The sequence below is a fragment of the Panicum virgatum genome, chromosome 8K (assembly GCF_016808335.1).
Source record: "Panicum virgatum strain AP13 chromosome 8K, P.virgatum_v5, whole genome shotgun sequence".
Lineage (NCBI taxonomy): Eukaryota > Viridiplantae > Streptophyta > Magnoliopsida > Poales > Poaceae > Panicum > Panicum virgatum.
Window position 1 is genome coordinate 10,031,051 of NC_053143.1, and position 21,858 is coordinate 10,052,908.

General features: G+C 49.3%; 1 protein-coding gene and 1 pseudogene across 1 annotated transcript; both read right to left on the reverse strand.

The window, feature by feature from the left end:
• Positions 1-12,991: 12,991 nt before the first annotated feature.
• LOC120646145 lies at positions 12,992-14,481 on the reverse strand (annotated as a pseudogene).
• Positions 14,482-19,739: 5,258 nt separating this feature from the next.
• LOC120643878 (UDP-glycosyltransferase 83A1-like) lies at positions 19,740-21,629 on the reverse strand. Its single transcript, XM_039920366.1, has 2 exons — positions 21,131-21,629; positions 19,740-20,782 (listed from the first exon to the last, which is right to left on the reverse strand). The coding sequence occupies exons 1-2, from the start codon at positions 21,612-21,614 to the stop codon at positions 19,893-19,895; spliced, it is 1,374 nt and encodes a 457-aa protein (XP_039776300.1). The 5' UTR covers positions 21,615-21,629; the 3' UTR covers positions 19,740-19,892.
• Positions 21,630-21,858: the final 229 nt, after the last annotated feature.

The following is a 21,858-nucleotide window of genomic DNA, read 5'->3' on the forward strand; positions in this document are numbered from 1 at the left end:
GGTGAGTAGATCCATGTTACACTAGAGGGAATAATTAATTATAATTTATTTCCAGACATAACTAGCCTATCAATCCGCATGGGATAATTAGAATCAATATAAAAATAAGGCTTATAACTAATAATTATAATTATCTATCTTACACCCTCTTCATCCTTTAAATATTCTAAAACATACTCTAAAATACATATGTATCATAGTTGCAATAGATTTTATTTTGCATCACACCTTCATATGTGTGAAACAGAAAAATACCCAAAAATAGCGAAACAAAAAAAATGCTCGGCATGAACCAAAAGGACACGAATTTGATCTTATACTATTTTACAAGGTCCGATTATAAGCCACTTTTGAGCACACACAAACCTAAGATGGCAAAAAAATCAAATCAAAGATCCCTCCACTCTCCTCTCAAATCCTAGCCTAAACTCTCAAATGCAAATGAGAGGATCTCCAAAAGAGATTGCAAAATGGGTATGTGGAGAGGTACCTTCACTCAACCAGCCCACTCTATATATATCCATTAATTATACAACCCAGATACACCTCAGGGGTAAAAACGTCCAACTTTTTATTAGAACCCCGGCTGACACGCCGCATTTATGACTTCACTTCGCCTTGACGCAAGCTTCGCGATGACGCTACATGCCCTCCGCAACTTCTATCCGGCCGCACCAGACGCGCCACCGATTTTGAGGCCCAAACCGGTAAAGCTGCCTGTGCCCGGCTTTGAGGCCCAAAGCGTCAAACTAGCCACCTCCAATATTGACACGTGTCCAACCTCCCGCCAAATGCCACGACGCCTTCAAAATCTTTCGTGCTTCCGCCGCACGGAAAACCTAATCGACTCGCCATCGCCTTCCTCCTTGACTTGGCCGACACCGTCTCCATCACGTCCATGTACTCTTATTCTTCCGTGAACCACGTGGACCACCCATGACTCCGCCCGGACTCCTCAGATCCCTTAGTCCAAGCCTACGCGCGTTCACCCATCACTGCCCTTGTTCCATTAGTATGAACCTTTCGTTTATCCTTGTAACGAATATGGCACCATTTATGCCATTTCGAGTGATTTTGGTGATCGAATGACAACACAACACTTGGACTAATATGATTGTTAAGATGATCATTCTCAGGCTTTTAGGTTCAAGTGATGACAAAGAGGAAGAGAAGGTAGGCGTAGCAAGGCCCAAAGGGCCGCCCCTACGGGGGTTCCGCCCAAAGCTCTTCGGATCAGGAGCACCGGAAGAACCGATGCCAGGGGCACCGGTGCATCCGACGCTTGTCGGAAGAACCGACGCTACGATGTTTGGTGCAGGAGGAAATCGAAGCCAAGTCAGCCTACAGGCACCGGTTGAACCGACTGTCCAAGAAAGGGCATCGGTGCATTGGCCGTTCTTTGTACCAGAGACGATGTCAAGTGCCCAGGAGAAGTGTCTTCAGCACCGGTTCAACCGACGGGGCATCGGTGCATACCACCGGTGTAATGACGTCAGCGTCCATGAGAAGATTCCTTCAGCACCGGTTGAACCGGTGAGGCATCGGTGCAAAGCATCGGTTCAACCGGTGGTCTCTGCGTCAGCCGATAGGAGTCCAACGGCTACTTCGTGTTATGAGTGACCGGATGAACCGACGCTACCCCGCCAAGAGACATTGGTTCTTCCGGTGGTACGCAGATTTTCAGCTAACCGTTGGAGCAAAGGCTACAAGATTTGGTGGCCTATATATACGCCTCACCCCGGCCATTTGAAGTTTGCTGGAGTCCCAAGACACCTCATACACATCCAAGAACATCTCCAAGCCATACAAGAGCTCATAGATCATATCCTTAGCTTATAGCACTAGCTTTGTAAAGTGTGAGTGCTAGATTAGCTCTTAGTGAGTGTGATTGCAAGGCCTTGAGCCTTTGTACTGTGGTTCTCTAGTGAACCAAAACAAGAGCTTGGTGCGCCGGCACCTTGGAGCGTGAAGCTCGCCGGCAAGGTCATCGACCCTCCGACTTGGTGTGGAGCGGCGACGACACTTTGTGCGGGGGACGTGGAGACCCCCATCCTTTGTGGAGAACCTCCTTAGTGGAACCCGGGGCCAAGGTGGACGTGATTGTGTTCACGGAAGAGACTTGGTGGCCGAGTAGCAATACTCTTAGTGAGTGCTACAACAACGTGGATGTAGGTGTGCCTTTGTGGCTAACCGAACCACGGGATAAACACCCGCGTCAAGAGTTTGCTATCTCCTATCCCTCTCTTTAAGCTTCCGCATTTCATACTAGCAATTTGTGTGCCTTTACTTTCATAGAATAGTTTCTTGATAGGAAAGGCTATAGGTTGCTAAACTCTTTTGGGATAGGGGTTTCACACTAGAACAACCTAGTTGCACATCTGTAAGCATCTAGGCCCTCAAGGTATGTTTCGGTGATTAATGACAACCATTATTGTGACTAATGAGTTTGTGCAGCTTAATAGATCATTATCGCTCATTTGGTCATATGTCAAAAGAGGCCCCTCAATTTCGGTCATTCAAAAAGGCGATCTCGGCTTTTAACTTATATTTGTCAAGGCTAAGGATCTTTCTAGTCCTAAGTGTCACAAGGTTGAGAAGGACACTTAGGTTAGTATAGGTTTTATAGTTTTGTAGCGATCGCACTATTAAGAGGGGTTCATGAGTTAGTAGCTTGATCAAACTTGAGTTGGCCCTAGAAATATTACACACTCACTCAAAAACAGCAAAAGATGGTCAATAGAAGTCAACACAACTCTTGGAAGAAGAAACAATCAAAGTCACTTTCGAATCCAAGTCAAAACAGCTGAAAACAAAGAAAATCAACAGCACCGGTTGAACGGATGCTCTAGCATCGGAGCATCCGATGCATGGCGGAAGGACCGATGCCCTGTCGGTCTATCTTCTCTGGATGAAGGCAGAAATCAAGTTAATCACCGGTTGAACCGACGGTTCAGAATCAAAGCACCGGTGCAATGAAAGTCCTTTGTTCCAGAGAGCATGTTTTGGTGGACTTCAACATCTCTTCAGCACCGGTTGAACCGACGGTTCAGAATCAAAGCACCGGTGCAATGAAAGTCCTTTGTTCCAGAGAGCATGTTTTGGTGGACTTCAACATCTCTTCAGCACCGGTTGAACCGACGGTTCAGAATCAAAGCACCGGTGCAATGAAAGTCTTTTGTTCCAGAGAGCATGTTTGGTGAACTCCAACTTCTCTTCAGCACCGGTTGAACCGACGGTTCAGAAACAAAGCACCGGTGCATTGGATGTACTTTGTTCCAGAACGCTTGGTTGAGTTGATCAGCGAACCTCTTCAGCACCGGTTGAACCGACGCCCCTACGGAGCATGCACCAGTGCAATGACGCAAGCGTGGATACTGTGTCAGAACTCCAACGGCTACTTCTTTGACACAGAGAGACCGGTTGAACCGATGCCCATATTTTCTATACCGTCGGTTCTTCCGGTGGTCACGGTTTTTCTGCAGAAAACCTCCAACGGCTATGTGACCTCCTCCACTCTATATAAGGGTACCCCCTGGTTCATTTCAGTTGCCTTTGACACCTTGAAAACCTGAGGCCACCCTTGAGAAGAAGAGATAGAGCTTTGAGCAAAAGAGAGAAGATCTAGTGCTTAGTTTGTGTTTCAACCTTGAAGAACTCATCCATTGCAAGTGTAGCAAGTGTACTTGAGCTAGGGCCAACTGAGTGTAGGTCAAGTGAAGGCTTAGGAACTTGTTACTCTTGGTGTTTGGCAGCACCTAGTCGATCTTGGTGATCGAAGTGTTTCTCGCGGAGCTTGCCAAGGATTGTGGGAGCCCGGAGAAGAAGATTGTACGTGGCTTGAGCTCCACCACGCCGGGATGGTGAATGGAGACTCTTAGTGAGCGCCCAAGTCTCGGTGACATGGGAGGTGACAAGACTCTTAGTGAGTGTCACAACGTGGATTAGGGGTGTGTGCCAACACATCGACACCACGGGAAAAATCCGGTTGTCTCTTGCACTCTCTTTCATTTCAAGCACTTACTTTCATGCTTTCTTTCATGTGCTTGACCCTAGAGATCATAGCTTAGCTCTACCTTGCTTAGTTTCATATCTTTGTTAGCTTGTGTAGTTTGCTTTGTTTAGCCGGTTGGTGAATTGAGCCTTACTAGCCTTGCATAGGTTAAGGTTGTTTTATTGCTTTAGAAGTTTGAAAAAGGCCCAATTCACCCCCCCTCTTGGTCCATCGATCCTTACAATTGGTATCAGAGCCTCGTTGCTCATTTGGATCATTGGGCTTCACCGCCTAGAGCTATGGCCAAGATGGGAGGTTCGCCGCCTCACTTCGAGTTCAAGAACTTTGCCTATTGGAAAGTTCGTATGGCCGCATACCTTGATGCGATTGCCCCCGAAGTGTGGTTGGCAACAAAGACCGGGTTCACCGGAACTCCCACCACGGAGCAATTAAAATGGAATGCAAAGGCTAGAAATGCAATTTTCGAAGCCATTAGTGAGGAAGTCTTTGCTAGAGTAAATGGCATGGACTTAGCAAGTGATATATGGAAAGAGCTAATTGAAATTCATGAAGGCTCCACAAAAGTCCGTGAACAAAAATATCACTTGTTTAGAGCAAAATATGATTCTTTTAAAATGCTTGCTCATGAAAATTGCAATGATATGTATTCCCGCTTGAATGTCATTGTCAAGGACATTAATGCTCTTGAAGTTTCCAAAATTGACAGTGGCTCCATCAACCGCAAGATTCTCATGCTCCTTCCGAAGCCCAAGTACAACATTATCAATGCTATGCTTCAAAAGGAGAATCTTGATAGCTTGATCATTTTCGAGAGATAACCTCACCCCTCAAACACTCAAACTAAATGCTTGGGCGTTCTCTAGTTTCTTGGTCGAGTAAGAAGCAAAATTCCGTGGCTTTGTCCACCGCGGAAACGGAATATATAGCGGCCGGTGCATGTTGTGCCCAAATCCTATATATGAAGCAAACCCTTTTGGACTTTGGTGTGAAACTAGATAGGATCCCGCTCCTCTGTGATAATGAAAGTGCCGTAAAAATTGCCAAAAATCCGGTTCAACACTCTCGCACAAAGCACATTGATATTCGCCATCACTTCTTGCGTGATCACGAAGCCAAAGGAGATATATCTCTACAAGGTGTGAGATCCGAGGAGCAATTGGCGGATATATTCACAAAACCTTTAGACGAGAGTACTTTTGTTAGGCTAAGGAGTGAGCTTAACGTTCTAGATGCTTCTAACGTCATATAATTGTCTTGTCATATAGATGCATTTCATATGTACATGTGCTAGGGGCTTGTCTAACCTTGTCAAGATAGTGATGAACATGGGTCTTGCATGAGCCGGTGGTCTTGGTTTTGCTCATGGCATGAAGAATGGTTCATCATGAAGAAGCTTGACGAGGGTTCAAACTTGACAAGATAGATTTAAATTTTGCAATGCATGTGCTTGTCATATAGAATGCATCCATGTTTAATTTCACGCTTTGCATTGGCATTGCATCACGTTAGTAGCATCACAAGGGAGCAAATCACACTTCGAGAAAGATATTCATGCTAAATATGATATATCATCTCCACAAGAGTGATAAGATCAATGTTGTGCTTTCATGCCTATTGAGTCACGTCCTATCGAACTTAAAGTTTAAATCTCTAAGTTCATAGGCAAAGTGGCTCATACATTTGGTTTTTGTGTTTAAACCTCGCTTGGTTCTTAATTTGCCTAAGTTAATATAAAAGCTTGCGAGCATTTAGTTTGAGTGTTTGAGGGGTGAGGTTATCTCTCGAAAATGATCCAAAACTGAGTGTTTATGGCTTTGGCTTTGAGTTTTTGGATCAGAAGTAGAGTTTGTAGTTCAGCAGAAAATTTCTTTAACCACCGGTTAAACCGACGCCGTGTTTTTCATCTCATCGGTTCAACCGGTGCTTAAGTCTTCGTGGCTAGGTTTCTGCAACGCCTCTGGAACAACCTCCGGCCGTTACTCCGATGGCTCACCGGTGCTTCCGATGTATGGCGGATGAACCGACGCTTCAGCATCGGTTCAACCGGTGCTACTGCGTGGAGTAAATGGGCCTTGCATAGCCTCTGGACCTTACTCCTGCAGATACACCGACGCCCATCGGATGTTCCGGTGCCTCAGTGGCGGATCTTCCGGTGCCCTTCTGACCACGTTTCAATCTCTTTCAGATCTGGTCAAACTTACACTGGTGATTACACCGACGGTCTTTTTCTCTGCACCATCGGACCTTCCGGTGCTTAGGGTTGGCGGGCCCGTCCGTTCTGTTTTCACTTAATCCTTCCACGGGCCCACGCGTCAGTCTCACTCCTATTCCTCTTCCTCCTCGCGAAACTGCCGCCCTGCACCCCGCGCCCGTACGCCGCTTCGCCGCCGCCACTCCCGCGACGCCCCTCCACTGCCGCACGCGCGCCGCTCCTGCCCAACTTCGCCGCCGCGCCACGCGCCAGTGCTCGCGCACGCGCCGCGCCTGTGCCCGCGCCACATTGCGCCGCCCTGCGCTCCCCTGCGCCGCCCGCACCGCGCGCCGTCGCCTTCCACGAGCAGCGCCGCCGCTTCGCAGCACCTCCGCACGCGCATTCCCCTGCTCCTTTGCCCTACTCGAGCCGCAGCAAGAGCTCTGTCTCACTCCCTACACCCCTTGATCAGGTGCACTCAAGGTGCTCGAGAAATTGCCTCTTAGGTTTTTTCTTCGATTTCTTCCCTGATTTGCAAGGGTATGACCTTTACACCTTGTTGCAAAGTGAATTTCCTTTGTTTCATCATCCTTTGCACACATGTTTACATATATCAGTGCCTTGATCACACACACAAGAATCTTGTCACTTATCTTTGCACATGCTCACATAGATATCTTTTAAATCCTTTAGCGTGTCATCGATATCAAGGCTGCTATCCACTAGATTTCACGTCATAGGCTCAAATCAAAACTTTGTTTTGACTCTCTATGTCAGATGGCTGGTGACAAGAAGGGCAAGAGCAAGATGGTTGTGCAGAAAAAGAAGAAGCGCACCCGTGAGGACCGCGAGCGAGAGCAGGCCGAGGCAGTGGCAGATGCAGCTGACAGGCAGGGCTCACTCAGGATCAGAGAGCCTCAGGCTCAGGGGGAGCCACAGCAGCAGTTACGTCGCTCAGGACGTACTCAGACAGCTCAGGCCACACCTGAGTCCCGCTCACGTCCACGAACTCGAGGTGGTGGCACTCAGAGGGGAGCAGGTCATGCACCGCAGCAGCACACCGACAGTCAGACTCAGACAGGTGGTCAGGACAGTGGTGAGGAGCTGCCCGAGGTTGAGTTGTTCGATCTCAAGGGTATTCGAGGACCTAGGGTCAAGAGATTGCGTTATGTGACCCCAGAGCAGTGGTTTCCCGAGCAGAGGGATGTCGGAGTTGATCGTCGTTTTTACACTCTGCTTCAGGAGTCTTTTTACCACACCTACTGCCAGTTGGACATCAAGATTAGTGAGCACAAGATGCTCCACTGGGTAGCTATGCGTGTAGCAGCAGGTGGGGCTCCAGTGCTTCCTCTCTTTGAGAGATATGTTGGATTGCCTGCTCTACTCAGTGAGAGGTCCAGGTATATTCGAGAGTGGGTTCGAGTCTTCTACGCCACTCTGTTTATTGAGGAGGACCGGCAGTTTATAGACTTCATGTTCCAGGAAAGGCACTATCGCTTGACCCGAGCACGACTGGCTACCTATCTTGGAGTTCAGATTGCCGAGGAGCCACACTTCATACACTATCAGGCTTATGGCAGCACGGTACCTCCTCGACGTCCTCACGAGTCTCACGTTCCATCTGATGAGGAGATCAGTGTTCTGTTTCAGCAGCCTTTCCTGCCTGGCACACCGAGGACTCCGGACAGGCTGACTCCCATGGCACACACTATCCATCTAGCCTTGAGGAAGAGCTTGTTGTTTCGGATTGGATATAATGAGGGGATCACAGCTCTGCAGCAGTGGCTTCTACTTTATATCATGACAGGTCGTGACTTTGACCTTGTCGACTTCTTTATCTGCGAGCTAGAGGATGTGATTCTGGATGGCATGACAGTTGACCGTCGGCATCCGTTTGCTCATTGGATCTGTTGGATTCTGGCTCAGCTAAGTCAGAATGAGCACATGGATGAGCTGGAGCACTCGAGGACACAGTTCAGTTTTTACTCACCAGCTACTCCTCGAGATGGTCGTCGTGGCTCGAGAGGCCAGCGCCGAGCACAGCGGGTTCTGGATGAGCGTTTCTTGGCTGAGGGCAGAGTTGCAGATGATCCGACAGCAGCCGAGGACGCTTCACTAGCAGCTGCAGAGGCCCAGCTCCCACACTACCTGATCACTGACTCAGAGGACTCGGAGGATGACGAGGACTTCATTCCCACTGTTACCGTCCCTCGAGGAGCTCATGATGATGAGGCAGGATCTTCTGGTGCAGCACGAGCCCCTGCTCCTCCAGTCTCCACCGCTCAGGTCACTCAGCCAGATGCACTCGCTGCTATTCTTACTCGGCTCTCAGATCAGCAGGACAGATTTGCAGCAGCTCAGCTGAGCATGCAGGCCGAGCAGGCTCGCCAGCAGGAGGCCCAGACTCTGGTGCTTGAGGGGATTCGACAGCAGCAGGAGGCCATGAGGTTACAGCTTCAGCAGCAGTCCCAGATCCAGCAGCAGATGTTTACCTTCTTCTCGGGATGCTTCGGTCAGCTGTACCGACACACTGGACTGCCAGAGCCTCAGCTCCCTACACCCCAGCAGCTCCAGTTCGACCACATTGCTCCTCCTCCACCTGCTGGCGGTTTCATGCAGACACCCTTGTCATCTTTCCCGGTGTCACCACTTCTACCGACCGGGTTGTTTGCCAGTCCTGTTCCTACTGCTGCCCCGGCTCCTGCTCCACAGCCTAGTGTCTGGACAGCCGAGCAGCGTGCAGAGTTTCATAGACAGCAGCAGATCCTACACCAGCTCCAGCACCCCTCGGCTCAGTCACTCACGTTCGACTCTCCTTCTCAGCCCGAGGTGCTCCGTCCGTCCGTCGTGCACCCCACTCAGCCAGACCTGACTCCCGTCACGTCTGCTCCTCCGACGGACTCCACGATCGTCGCCGCGCCAGCTCCTACCGCTACTCCAGCTACTTCTGCTGCTCCGACGACTCCGGTCGAGCAGAAGTCTTCTTCGGTCGACGACGACTGGACAGACGACGACGCCGACGACTCCGCCGCTCAGTTCTCCACCGGACCCAGCCGGAAGACCCCGCCTTCTCCTACTCAGGATTAGATCGCCTTCCTTTTTGGTGCTTTGTTGCCAAAGGGGGAGAGGTGTTAGGGGGAGGGTAGAGAGTTAGGGGGAGGGTAGAGCTAGAGAGAGAGAGCTCGTAGTTATCAGGACTTTGATTCTTTGTATCACATTTGGTGTTAATTCATGGATATGTACATTTGACGCTTGAGTATGCCGTTCCTTGAGACATATCTATGGATTTCGTTTGAGCCGTTGAGCTCTTTGGTCCTGCTTTCGAGTTTGCTTGTGTTTATCTTGCTTTATCTTTCTCGCTCTCTCGTTATTTATGTTTGTGTTGTCATCAATCACCAAAAAGGGGGAGATTGTAAGCATCTAGGCCCTCAAGGTATGTTTCGGTGATTAATGACAACCATTATTGTGACTAATGAGTTTGTGCAGCTTAATAGATCATTATCGCTCATTTGGTCATATGTCAAAAGAGGCCCCTCAATTTCGGTCATTCAAAAAGGCGATCTCGGCTTTTAACTTATATTTGTCAAGGCTAAGGATCTTTCTAGTCCTAAGTGTCACAAGGTTGAGAAGGACACTTAGGTTAGTATAGGTTTTATAGTTTTGTAGCGATCGCACTATTAAGAGGGGTTCATGAGTTAGTAGCTTGATCAAACTTGAGTTGGCCCTAGAAATATTACACACTCACTCAAAAACAGCAAAAGATGGTCAATAGAAGTCAACACAACTCTTGGAAGAAGAAACAATCAAAGTCACTTTCGAATCCAAGTCAAAACAGCTGAAAACAAAGAAAATCAACAGCACCGGTTGAACCGATGCTCTAGCATCGGAGCATCCGATGCATGGCGGAAGGACCGATGCCCTGTCGGTCTATCTTCTCTGGATGAAGGCAGAAATCAAGTTAATCACCGGTTGAACCGACGGTTCAGAATCAAAGCACCGGTGCAATGAAAGTCCTTTGTTCCAGAGAGCATGTTTTGGTGGACTTCAACATCTCTTCAGCACCGGTTGAACCGACGGTTCAGAATCAAAGCACCGGTGCAATGAAAGTCCTTTGTTCCAGAGAGCATGTTTTGGTGGACTTCAACATCTCTTCAGCACCGGTTGAACCGACGGTTCAGAATCAAAGCACCGGTGCAATGAAAGTCTTTTGTTCCAGAGAGCATGTTTGGTGAACTCCAACTTCTCTTCAGCACCGGTTGAACCGACGGTTCAGAAACAAAGCACCGGTGCATTGGATGTACTTTGTTCCAGAACGCTTGGTTGAGTTGATCAGCGAACCTCTTCAGCACCGGTTGAACCGACGCCCCTACGGAGCATGCACCGGTGCAATGACGCAAGCGTGGATACTGTGTCAGAACTCCAACGGCTACTTCTTTGACACAGAGAGACCGGTTGAACCGATGCCCATATTTTCTATACCGTCGGTTCTTCCGGTGGTCACGGTTTTTCTGCAGAAAACCTCCAACGGCTATGTGACCTCCTCCACTCTATATAAGGGTACCCCCTGGTTCATTTCAGTTGCCTTTGACACCTTGAAAACCTGAGGCCACCCTTGAGAAGAAGAGATAGAGCTTTGAGCAAAAGAGAGAAGATCTAGTGCTTAGTTTGTGTTTCAACCTTGAAGAACTCATCCATTGCAAGTGTAGCAAGTGTACTTGAGCTAGGGCCAACTGAGTGTAGGTCAAGTGAAGGCTTAGGAACTTGTTACTCTTGGTGTTTGGCAGCACCTAGTCGATCTTGGTGATCGAAGTGTTTCTCGCGGAGCTTGCCAAGGATTGTGGGAGCCCGGAGAAGAAGATTGTACGTGGCTTGAGCTCCACCACGCCGGGATGGTGAACGGAGACTCTTAGTGAGCGCCCAAGTCTCGGTGACATGGGAGGTGACAAGACTCTTAGTGAGTGTCACAACGTGGATTAGGGGTGTGTGCCAACACATCGACACCACCGGAAAAATCCGGTTGTCTCTTGCACTTTCTTTCATTTCAAGCACTTACTTTCATGCTTTCTTTCATGTGCTTGACCCTAGAGATCATAGCTTAGCTCTACCTTGCTTAGTTTCATATCTTTGTTAGTTTGTGTAGTTTGCTTTGTTTAGCCGGTTGGTGAATTGAGCCTTACTAGCCTTGCATAGGTTAAGGTTGTTTTATTGCTTTAGAAGTTTGAAAAAGGCCCAATTCACCCCCCTCTTGGTCCATCGATCCTTACAACATCTAGATAGCATGTTTTAGTTTAAGCTTTGTGCAAACTAGTTGGAGTCATAGGTCTATGTTTTTATTAGTGCCTAATTCACCCCCTCCCCCTCTTAGGCTAGAGCACCCGATCACTTTCAATCCTTAACCACATGTCATCGACCGCCACATCACGTCCTACGTCTGCACATCACGAGCCAAGAAATACATCAAATCAACACAATATTATCAATCGCTCGTCATCTAAAGAGGACCACCATTGGTTCTCAGTACCTCATACCTCATGCATAAACAAGCTGAAACTGCATCCCGCGAGCCTAGCTGGAGACTCGTGCGGGAAACCAATCACGCCCTTATCTTACAGATGCTCACTTTATTTATGCCATGCACGAATCGTGCACGGATCGAAGTAAACGAGTTCACTATGATTGCTCGTAAGGAGCTCTGCTGGCTGCATCACAATCGTGGAGGATGCATCCCAGTGTGCATCATTCCCTCCATCGGTAGACGACTCTACCAGCAGAATGGCATCGCAGGTTCATGATGGCTGCACTCTGCCGCTGTTGTTTTGTATCCCGCCTTGTAATTTTAGTTGTGACTTTGTTCTTCCTAGTAGCGAAAATTCTACCCTGTGTCACAAACTCTATCCACACATACTCCCTCTGTCCCTAAATAATTATCGTTCTCGCTTTTCGAGAAATGACTTTGATTAATTTTATATAAAAATATATTAATATTTATGATACATAATTGATATCATTAGATAGATCTTTTCATCTAGTTTTTTAATAAATTTATTTGGAGATACAAATGTTATATGTATTTTCTGCAAATCGATTCAAACTTGTGGCACGCACACCGAAAATGACAGATAAAAAAGGACAGAGGGAGTACACCCGATAATCTAGCTAGTATACTTATGAAATCCCAAGAGATATTTTTTCAGAATTTTTTTCAGAGCATCCCAAGAGAATTGACCACATCCAAGAGAATCCAATATGATAGCAGGAACGCAAGCGATCCAAGAGCAGGGGCGGGCCCACTTGGTATTCAAGGGTATTCATTGAATACCAATTATTTTTACAAAAAAAATCAAGTATATATAGTCATATATATATGTATATGTATTGATAAAAATGAAAAAAACAGCACTCATGCCACATTCCTTCTTCAAATGGGCCAAGCAGCCCAAAAACTACCCACTAACAGGCCTAAACCTTGCCCACCCATGGTCCACAGCCCACTGAAACCTCTCCTTCCCAGATATTTCCACTATAATATGCTCATTATTTAGTACATTCATCATCTGTATGTTGAACAATTTCAAGTTACAAATAATTAGTGCTATCAGCACTCAATTATGCACTATTAATATGTATGTACTTTGAGCTGTCAAATTTTTTTTCGCACTACTAAATTTTGAATACCAAGCTCCAAAATTCTGAGCCCGCCCCTGTGCAAGAGATTCAATTCCGATACCTCGTCATCAGCCAACTTGGTTGGCGCTAAGGTCAATATGAACCTCCCTACGTTTTCAAAGTCAGGAGCTCATCCACAAGTTTACCAGCTCCACCAGCGCAGCCTCTGACTCGCCGCCCCGGCGCAGCGCCTCCCTGGCCTGCGCCATGGCCGCGAGCGTGCGCTCCCGGAGCGCCGTGCCGCCCGTCGGAGTCCATCAGCCACCGCACCTTGGTCGCCACCTCCTCGGCCGCCACGATGCCGCCGTCGTACCCTTGCATCGCCACGGCCAGCCGCAGCTCCTTCTCCAGGAGCACCAGGTTCATCCGCTGCTCCGCGTGCAGCGGCAGGCCCAGCATTGGCACCCCGGCGACCACCGCCTCCAGCACCGAGTTCCACCCGCAGTGCGTCACGAACCCGCCCACGGACCCGTGCGCCAGCACGTCGCGCTACGGCGCCCACGACTTGACGACGAGGCCCCTCTCCCTGGTCTGGTGGAGGAAGCCGTCCGGGAGCAGCGTGTCCAGGTCCGGCTCCGGCGGCTTCTGGAACATCTTCGCCGGATCGTCAGTGCTGTCGCTGGGCGGCGCCCGAACCACCCACAAGAACCGCTGCCCGCTGGCCTCGAGCCCGGCGGCGAGCTCTCTCGTCTGCCCCGCCCTGAACCGGCCGAGGCTGCCGAAGCATAGGAACACCACACTAGCCTTGGGCTGCTTGTCCAGCCATGGGAGGCACTCCATGCCGCCCTCGGCGAACTCTAGAGACTTGATCAGCGGCCCGATGCAGTGGACCGGCGGCGTGGACTGGCCGGGCGGCGTGCAGCGGCCCGCGGCGATGGCGTCCACGGCGCGCGGCTCGAGGGAGCGGAAGGTGTTGACGATGACGCCCCGGCAGCGGCAGAGCGCGGCGGCGGCTTCCGTGAAACCGCCGTAGGCCGCGTCGTCGCGGTCAATGGTGGCGTGGATGGCGTGCGTCGCCGGGAACGGCGGGACGCCCTGCACGCGCACGAGCTCCTCCCCCATGTCGTGGAAGCTCGCGGCGCTCCGCGCGTGCAGGGCCGGGAGGTGCAGGAAGAAGGCGAGGCACGCGGCGCCGGAGGTGAAGAATAAGTAGGCGGGCACGCCGAGCTCCCCGGCGACGTCGAGCGCGGCGGCCGAGAACATGTCGACGACGAGGGCGGCCGGCCGGGTGGGCCGCGCGGCCGCAGTGAGGAGCACCCGGAGGTGCGGTTTGGCGGCGCGCACGGCCTCGACGATGAGCGCCTCGTAGTGCTTGGACGCCACCGGCGGGAGGTCAGCGTCGGCATTGGGGACGCGGTGGAAGGAGATGGACGGGTTGGCCGCCGAGACGCCCGCGAGGAACGGACCCGGCGCACCGGTGTCGTAGCTAGGGCGGGTCGACGACGACGACGGTGACGGTGACGGCGAGCCCCCGAGCCGCGAGCGCCCTGCCGAGCTCCACCATGGCGAACAGGTGGCCCATCCCCGGCGTCAGGTACAGCACGACCAGCCTCTTCAGAGGCCTCGGCGCCGCGGTCGTCGTCGTCGTCGTCGCGTTCCCGGCGCCCTCCATTGCTCTCACGAGTACACACTGCTGCGAACTTGCGAGAGCAGTGGGAGATGTTGACTCGTATCTTGAGAGCCTCGGCCTCTGCTGCAGGTCAATGCTCCTTGGATCGGGCATCAAAGGGCCAGGCCACAAACTCACATGGAGCAACGAACTAATAGAACAGGGAATCAATCAAAGGGCTAGGTCACATGATGCTCACTGGAGCAACGAACAAGAACAGTTACACTGTTTAGCGCCGCCAAGTAAACGAATCCTACTCGCATAAACTCAAATCCAAAAACAAGCAGCTACTCCTGCTCATAACCTACCTCCTGGAGCTGCAGCTGCAGCCCTCTGGCGGCTTGAAGGCGGTCGCTTAATCTGACTAGCTACTAGCAGTCTAGCACGAATGTATCTGTGCTAACAACCCTTAAGATAGCCCTAGTGCACTGCAAGAAAAGTTGTCATTGGTACCGGTCGTAGGGCAGCAACCTTATTTTTGATAGGCTCTCTAATGTGAGTTCATGACATTCCAACCTGATCTTTCGGAATTTCACCACAAATAGAGTGACGTTTTAGAGATTAAGTGTCAAGCAAGTATGTTTTCTTTCCGTTAGTTCTCTCTTCCACCTAATAAAAAGAAATTGTTGACACCGGGTTTTGTCAGTAAATCCGATGAAATCTGAGTTACGAAGTGATCGGCTGATTGGTCTGTATCGGCAGGGATCACGATCTGCACACAGAGATGTGAAGAACGTTGGGAAGGAAAAGGAAAGCAAGTGAGCTTAGTATTCTGGCCAGCTTAATTTATTCAAGGAGTTTGTACGTGAAAGCAACTAAATACAGAAAGGCAGCTAGAAGATTAATTTATCAGCAACTCTGTTGATTATCGGCTAGTAAGCAAAACTATACAATTACTATGAGCCGGTGGGCTTGTTGATGACAATAGCCGATATGAGAAAGATGGCAGCCGATGGTCTGGTTAGCATCAGCCGATGGAAAGTTGCATGCTGATGATTGACAAGTTTGGACTGTCCAAGGAGGTAATCCAGTATGATCTGAGTAAAGAGAGGGCCATCGGCTATCGGCCGATATTCACAGCACATGGCTGATGTCATCATGGGAGCCTGCTAATTGGAATTCACGCGTGAGGACAAAAGAAGCAAAAGCTAACAGGAACTTGCGTACAAATAATTTCAGTATATTCGGAGATTTGAGGATCTTACTATTAGTAATTGGAGACTCTTTTTGAAACCTCACATGAAGCCACCTAGAATCCTAGATGGACACTTAAAAAATAGATGAATTCTAGAAATTCTTACAAATAAAAAAAAATCCGGCCATCAATTAGACAAATAATAATAATAGTTATTAAATCTATTATCTTTCCTAATAAATTATCCACCCTTGCAATTATGGAAATAGACTAGTCATTATAAAAAAAATCTAAAATAACATCCTAATCTTCATGGATGATAAATCATCCACCTTTGTCATTAACAGTAATTATCCAATTATTCATTATTAAAAGTTAATGTAACCCCTAAGAATTATATAACTATAACAAATATTAAAGTGCACCAATATAAATTTATAAATTACTATTCATTATTAGTATGTTATTTATATTATTGTTTTTATAATAAAAAGATTACTCACGGTATATATTGCCATGTATTCATGTATGATGAAAGAGACAAGAATATTAATATCAATTTACAAACAAATGGTTTGATTAAATTTATATCAAACACATATGTAGGTGTGATGCAAAATAAAATCTATTGCAACAAGATAATGGTAAATATATATTTTAGGGTATGTGTTGGAGTAATGGGCTTGGCCCATTTATTCTAAAGCATTAAAAGAATTTAAAGCCCACTATTAATGCTAGGGAATCAATGTTTAATTCCGTACCGAGAATTGAGGAGGATCTCAACCGACTTAAAAGGTGGACTTCTTGTACACCACTTGTGAAGCCGGTAAGAGGAGGACGGTGAACCACACGCGCGCGCGCGCTCGCTCGCCTCGCCGGGCCGGGCCGGGCCGGGCCGGGCCGGGCCGGGCCGGGCCGGGCCGGGCCGGGGCGCGGCGCGGCGCGGCGCGGCGCGGCGCGGCCGGCCGGACGTGCGGTGCGGCGCGGCGCGGCGCGGTGTGATATGATGGCTATTTTGCCGTTGACAGCAATTAATCGTGCGATTAAACGTGCAATTAAATCTGTAATTAATGGCCATAACCGCATCACCTAAATGACTCTGATGGTGTCCAGGTTCAACGAACCTGAGCACCTGAGTCACTATATAAGGAGTGCCATTCCCCTCATCCATCCTGCACCAGAGCACTGAGGCAACTCGGCTCCTCTCTTCTCCCTCTCCAGTTGCAACAACTGAGTTCCCCAACGCTGAGCACTGAGGCAACTCGGCTCCTCTCTTCTCCCTCTCCAGTTGCAACAACTGAGTTCCCCAACGCTAATTTCTGCGCGCTGAGGCAACTCGGCTCCTCTCTTCTCCCTCTCCAGTTGCAACAACTGAGTTCCCCAACGCTAATTTCTGCGCGCACAGAATTAGCGTGAGCAGGCCTCCGAAACCTTGCTCGCCTTGAGATCCTGCACGGGATAGGCGGGCAATCAGGTTTTTGGGTAACGCTTTAGCGTGACTGCTCAAAAATACTAAGGCTTTGCCCGATTGTACGACTACTTCCTGGTGGACGAGCCGAACGACTACGTCGACTACATTCTGGTGGCCGAACGACTACGTCGACTACATCTTGGTGACCGTTCGTGGGACTGCACTGCGAACTTCTTCCTGCACCGATTTAGTTCGACTACTTCGACTGAGGCCAACCGAGTAGATGTCTACTCCAGTTGGTAACAGCGCAGCCAATGCCTCCGGCAACGGCCCCGCTTTAGGGTACTCCCTGAAACTTTGGTTATTTATATTGTTTATGCTTATATGTGTGATAAGTATAAACATGTTCACATGTTTTATTTTACTCCTTAAAGTCATAGAAATATTGCTAGTTTATACATTTAATTTTGGAATTAAAATATACCGAAAATTGCCTAGATTTCTAACAGTATGTGCTCGAATATTTAATAGATGAAAGAGGGTGTAAGATAAATAATTATAATCATATAGATCTTATTTTTATATTAATTCTAATTAGCGCGTGCGGGGGCACGAGTTGATAGACTAGTTTATATAATATATAAACGAGAAGCATGTGGCTAGGGTTCTTGCCTAGGTTTTCCCGTGATATACCAGAATTCCGCTATTCAAGAGATGGGAGCATTATCCATAAGAAGCTGGTATTTCTTTTCCCTCCTGCCTAGTGTGAATCGGTCTGTGGGTTAACAGGCTTTGGTTTGACCTCTTCACATCATCAGTAAACATAATGATGATGATTTACATACTGTATCTTCTAGTATACGCTTCGTCTGTCACCAATCTTGATACAAACATCGAATCGTCGCTTGCTATGGGTAGCTGCGCCATAGGTTAGCAAATCATTTTGCGTCATTTTTGCACTTGGTTTCTTGTTCTTGCTGCTAGTTGGAATCATATTTTGGATCCTGTTGTCTGCAGGCTGATCGGTGTTCTCGCTTTGGGTGATTCCTTATTTCCTTGTGTGTGCTCGGTGATAGTGTCCTGTGTTTGTCCCGTGGTAGTAGGAAGAAGCTCCGTTTCCAGCATGGAGCGAGGCAGGAAGCATTGTTGGCGCCTCAACCTCGACTCGAGTAGGACATGGTCTGAAACTCTATCTGATCAGATATATGAGGGGCTAGCTGTTCGTCAGCAAGGCAAAAATATGATGAGTTGAGTTGGCATCATCAGCATGATGATCCAAGATAATTTTGGGGAAGCTTCCGAATTTCAAAAAGGAATGCAGAGTCGATGGTGGGATGCTAATCACAAGACAAACCTTGAGGTAGCACTGCCTGAGCTGCATGCCTGCGCAGTTTATTATTTGACATGAGCTACTTGCAAGTTTTATATTCTTCAGGAGGTTTTTATTCTCTATGTAGGTGATGAGTGATGTCGACCACCCACCATCCCTATAGCATTTAATGATGTGACATGACAGAAAAAATTCTGTGGGAATAAATTAAAGAGGAAAACACTGTTGGCAGTGGAATGGTGGTTGTAACTAAATTTCTTTTTTTTTGCGAGGAACTAAATTTCAGAGTAGGTAAAAGACCACCACCACCTTTGTGCTACGTGCTTGTAGTTGGTTCAGACCTCGTTCCACTACCATTCCACCACGAGTGCAACAACTCTTCTAGCTAGCTGCTCCATGTCTGCCAGCCAAATATAGTAGTCGATTTATGCTGTTTCATTATGCATGAAATGGTCGACACACGCGGGAATTTTGTTCACTCCGAATACGAACTAGCAACAGAAGGAAAACACGTTGGTCTTCGTGAGCAGGAGAATCCCCAACATTGTGCCTCCTCCCAGTAGTGTTTGTGACTAGGAGAAAACATGTACTCAAATGTGCATTTTTATGATGCACTCTAATGATGTAATGTAATGATATATGCATTTTTTCCAATATGATTTAAATTTGTATGCTAGATTAATTATATTTATGAAATATATTCTATATCGATCACTATGACATTTGATTGCACACTAGCATTTTAAGTCAGAATTGGCAGAAATAATTTTTTTCAAAAAAATAGCGGGAAACTGATTCCAAAAATTTAAATTCAAATCACTGAATTTTTTGATGGGCTAGATGTTTCCAAGGCCGTTCATGCCCTAACCCGCACCTGCAATACCATTTCCAGGGGCGAGTCATGGGCTCACCAGGTCCATGAATAGGTTAGACATGAATTTTCTATAGCGGGCGTGTTACCCGCCTGTGCAAATAGCGATTTCTACTGTGAGAAGCAGAGGCAGATACTGCACCCGTTCTTAGAAATACGTTTTCAATTGCCCGCAAAAATCCTTTTCAATCTCCCCTCCCGTTCTCCTAAAAAAATAGCACGCATGCAGCTGTCAAGCTAGCGGAGAACAACACGAGGATCAAGACTACTACTGAAGGTCAGGATTATTACTATTATTGTAGATCAGCACTAACAACGATTTACCATTATTTAAAAAATCGATAGATGTATGGGACTCCGCACGGCATGCATGGCTCGCATGTGCAATACACCGGCAGATCGCTTGCCTATGCCCCGTGCATAGGACGTAGTGCGTGCTGAACTCTGGTGGTCTCGTGGAGTCTCACCATCAATTCATGGACATGTAAAACTGATGATGGGACTGACTGTCAAGTGTCAACGAACCAAATTGGAAACATTATTCTGAATTTCTGATTATTAAACAAGGGTCCTTGCCCAATCAGAACAGCAGCACACCACAGGTACAAGCTCATCTGCGAGCGAGCATGGGATTCCCTTGGCGTGCAGAGAGCGCCGGCGACGACTCTCATTCACGCAGCAGATCCACGAACTTTCGGAAGTTCTCGTACGAGGCTCCCCCCTCGCCGATAGCCCGGCCGGCCGCGTCCCTGAGCAGCCGCGCCCGCTCCCTGATCTCGTCGTCGCCGATGACCTGCTGCACCTTGCTCCTCAGCTCCTCCTTGGTCACGACCCCGTCCGCGCCGGGCGACACGGCCAGGCCGGTCCGCCACACGTCGGTGACGTAGTTCCGGTCCAGGAACTGGTCGGAGAAGTAGGGCCAGCACAGGAACGGCACGCCGTTCCTGACACCCTCCATGGTCGAGTTCCACCCGCAGTGCGACACGAAGCAGGCCACCGCGCGGTGCGCCAGGACCTTCTGCTGGGGGCACCAGCTGACCACCATCCCCGTGCCGGCGATGCGGGCCGTGAACTCGTCGAACCATGCTTTGTTCAGGTCGCCGGTGGTGAAGTCCGTGCGCACCACCCAGAGGAACGGCCGGCCGGCGAGCTCCAGCCCCTCGGCGAGCTCCCGGAACTGGCGCGGGTCAAAGAAGGTCGAGCTGCCGAACGCCACGTACACGACGGACCCGTCGGGCTGCGCGTCGAGCCACGGGAGGCACCGGGTGTCCTCCGGCAGCAGCTGCCCGACGGGCTTCTGGAGCTCCCTGTCTGATGTCAGGGGCCCAACGGGCAGGACGTTCGGCGGCAGGACCGTGAACGCGCCGGCCTCGAGCTCGCTGAAAGAGTTGCACACCACCATCTCGGCGAGGGCGCTGACCCTCTCGGTCTGTCTGCACAGCTCGAATAAGGCCCTCTGCCACTCGGGCGCGATGAAATTGATCCACGGCAGCTGCGACGTGTGGAGCGCCGGAATTCCGGGGGCAAGCTGCAACATCTCGTCACGCTCCGGCGAACCTGCTGCAATTAGTAATAGTTAGAGTTGCAAATGGGTGCTGCTTAGGGTATCCATTGTCGCTCTTTAGTTTAAAAATCAGTACTTATTTTTCAAAATAAACTCCTAGTTTAAAAAATAAGTACAAACTTTTAAACTGAAGAGGCGCAGTGGATACTTTTAGGGCACCTATTTGCACCTCTAGTAATGGTGGGAATGCATTATCCCGTGTCCGAATAATTTGGAGGCCAGAAGCTGGGTTAGCCCAGTTTCTTTGGAAACTTAAGTGGCGTGTCCGAATAATTAAATTGAGAGAGATCCAATCTAAATAAAATCAAGTAAATTTGAGAGATCACACCGTCCGTACTAACCCTTGTCGTTGAGGAGCCCATCCTCTATCAGCTTAGGGGCCTTCATACTAATGGCTAAGCACGCCGCCGCCGCCGGCCAGACTGCGGCCACGCGGATGCCAAACTTCTTGGCGACGAGGAAGGACGACCACATGTACACATCGCAGACGATCCACCTCACCTTGGGCCTCCCGGACGCCTCCATTCCGGCGATGAGCCGCTCCAGGTGGCCCGGAATGTGCCGGGAGTAGGAGTCGCCGACCTTGTCGACGTCCAAGCGTTCCCCATCTTCCAGTCCGTCCGGGATGGACGCCAGGTGGATGCCGGCCAGCGCCGCCGTGCCGCCCGCCGCCTGCAGCGCGCCGACGACCCGCGCGTGAGGCACCTCGGTGTTGACGAACGTGACCTCGAAGCCGTGGTCGACCAGGCGGTGGGAGAGCTCCATGAGCGGGGTGACGTGGCCCTGGGCCGGCAGGGGCACCACGAGGATGTGAGGCTTGGCCATGGCGCTCTCTCACTTTCGCCCTTGGGTTGTGCAAAACTACAAGAGGCGAGAGCCGCGCTGCGACGACTGCGATCCTAATTGGGGATCAGTGCCTGAGTTTTCTAGACCAAAGGCCATCGGCCCTGCTTTATAGAAAAGCAAACCCATGGGATTTTACTGGGATGTTTGCTATGGTGTCGCTGTCTCATGATTCACGCGCGCGGTAGATTTTTGTATTTACTGGTCATGTTACCTGCTCCATGTT

Bases quoted from the DNA above. Each gene is read 5' to 3' on its own strand.
- LOC120643878 (XM_039920366.1), bottom strand. From the start codon at position 21,614: ATGGCCAAGCCTCACATCCTCGTGGTGCCCCTGCCGGCCCAGGGCCAC. The intron at 20,783-21,130 runs GTTAGTACGGAC...TAATTGCAGCAG, and splicing joins TGGGCTCCTCAACGACAAGG to GTTCGCCGGAGCGTGACGAG.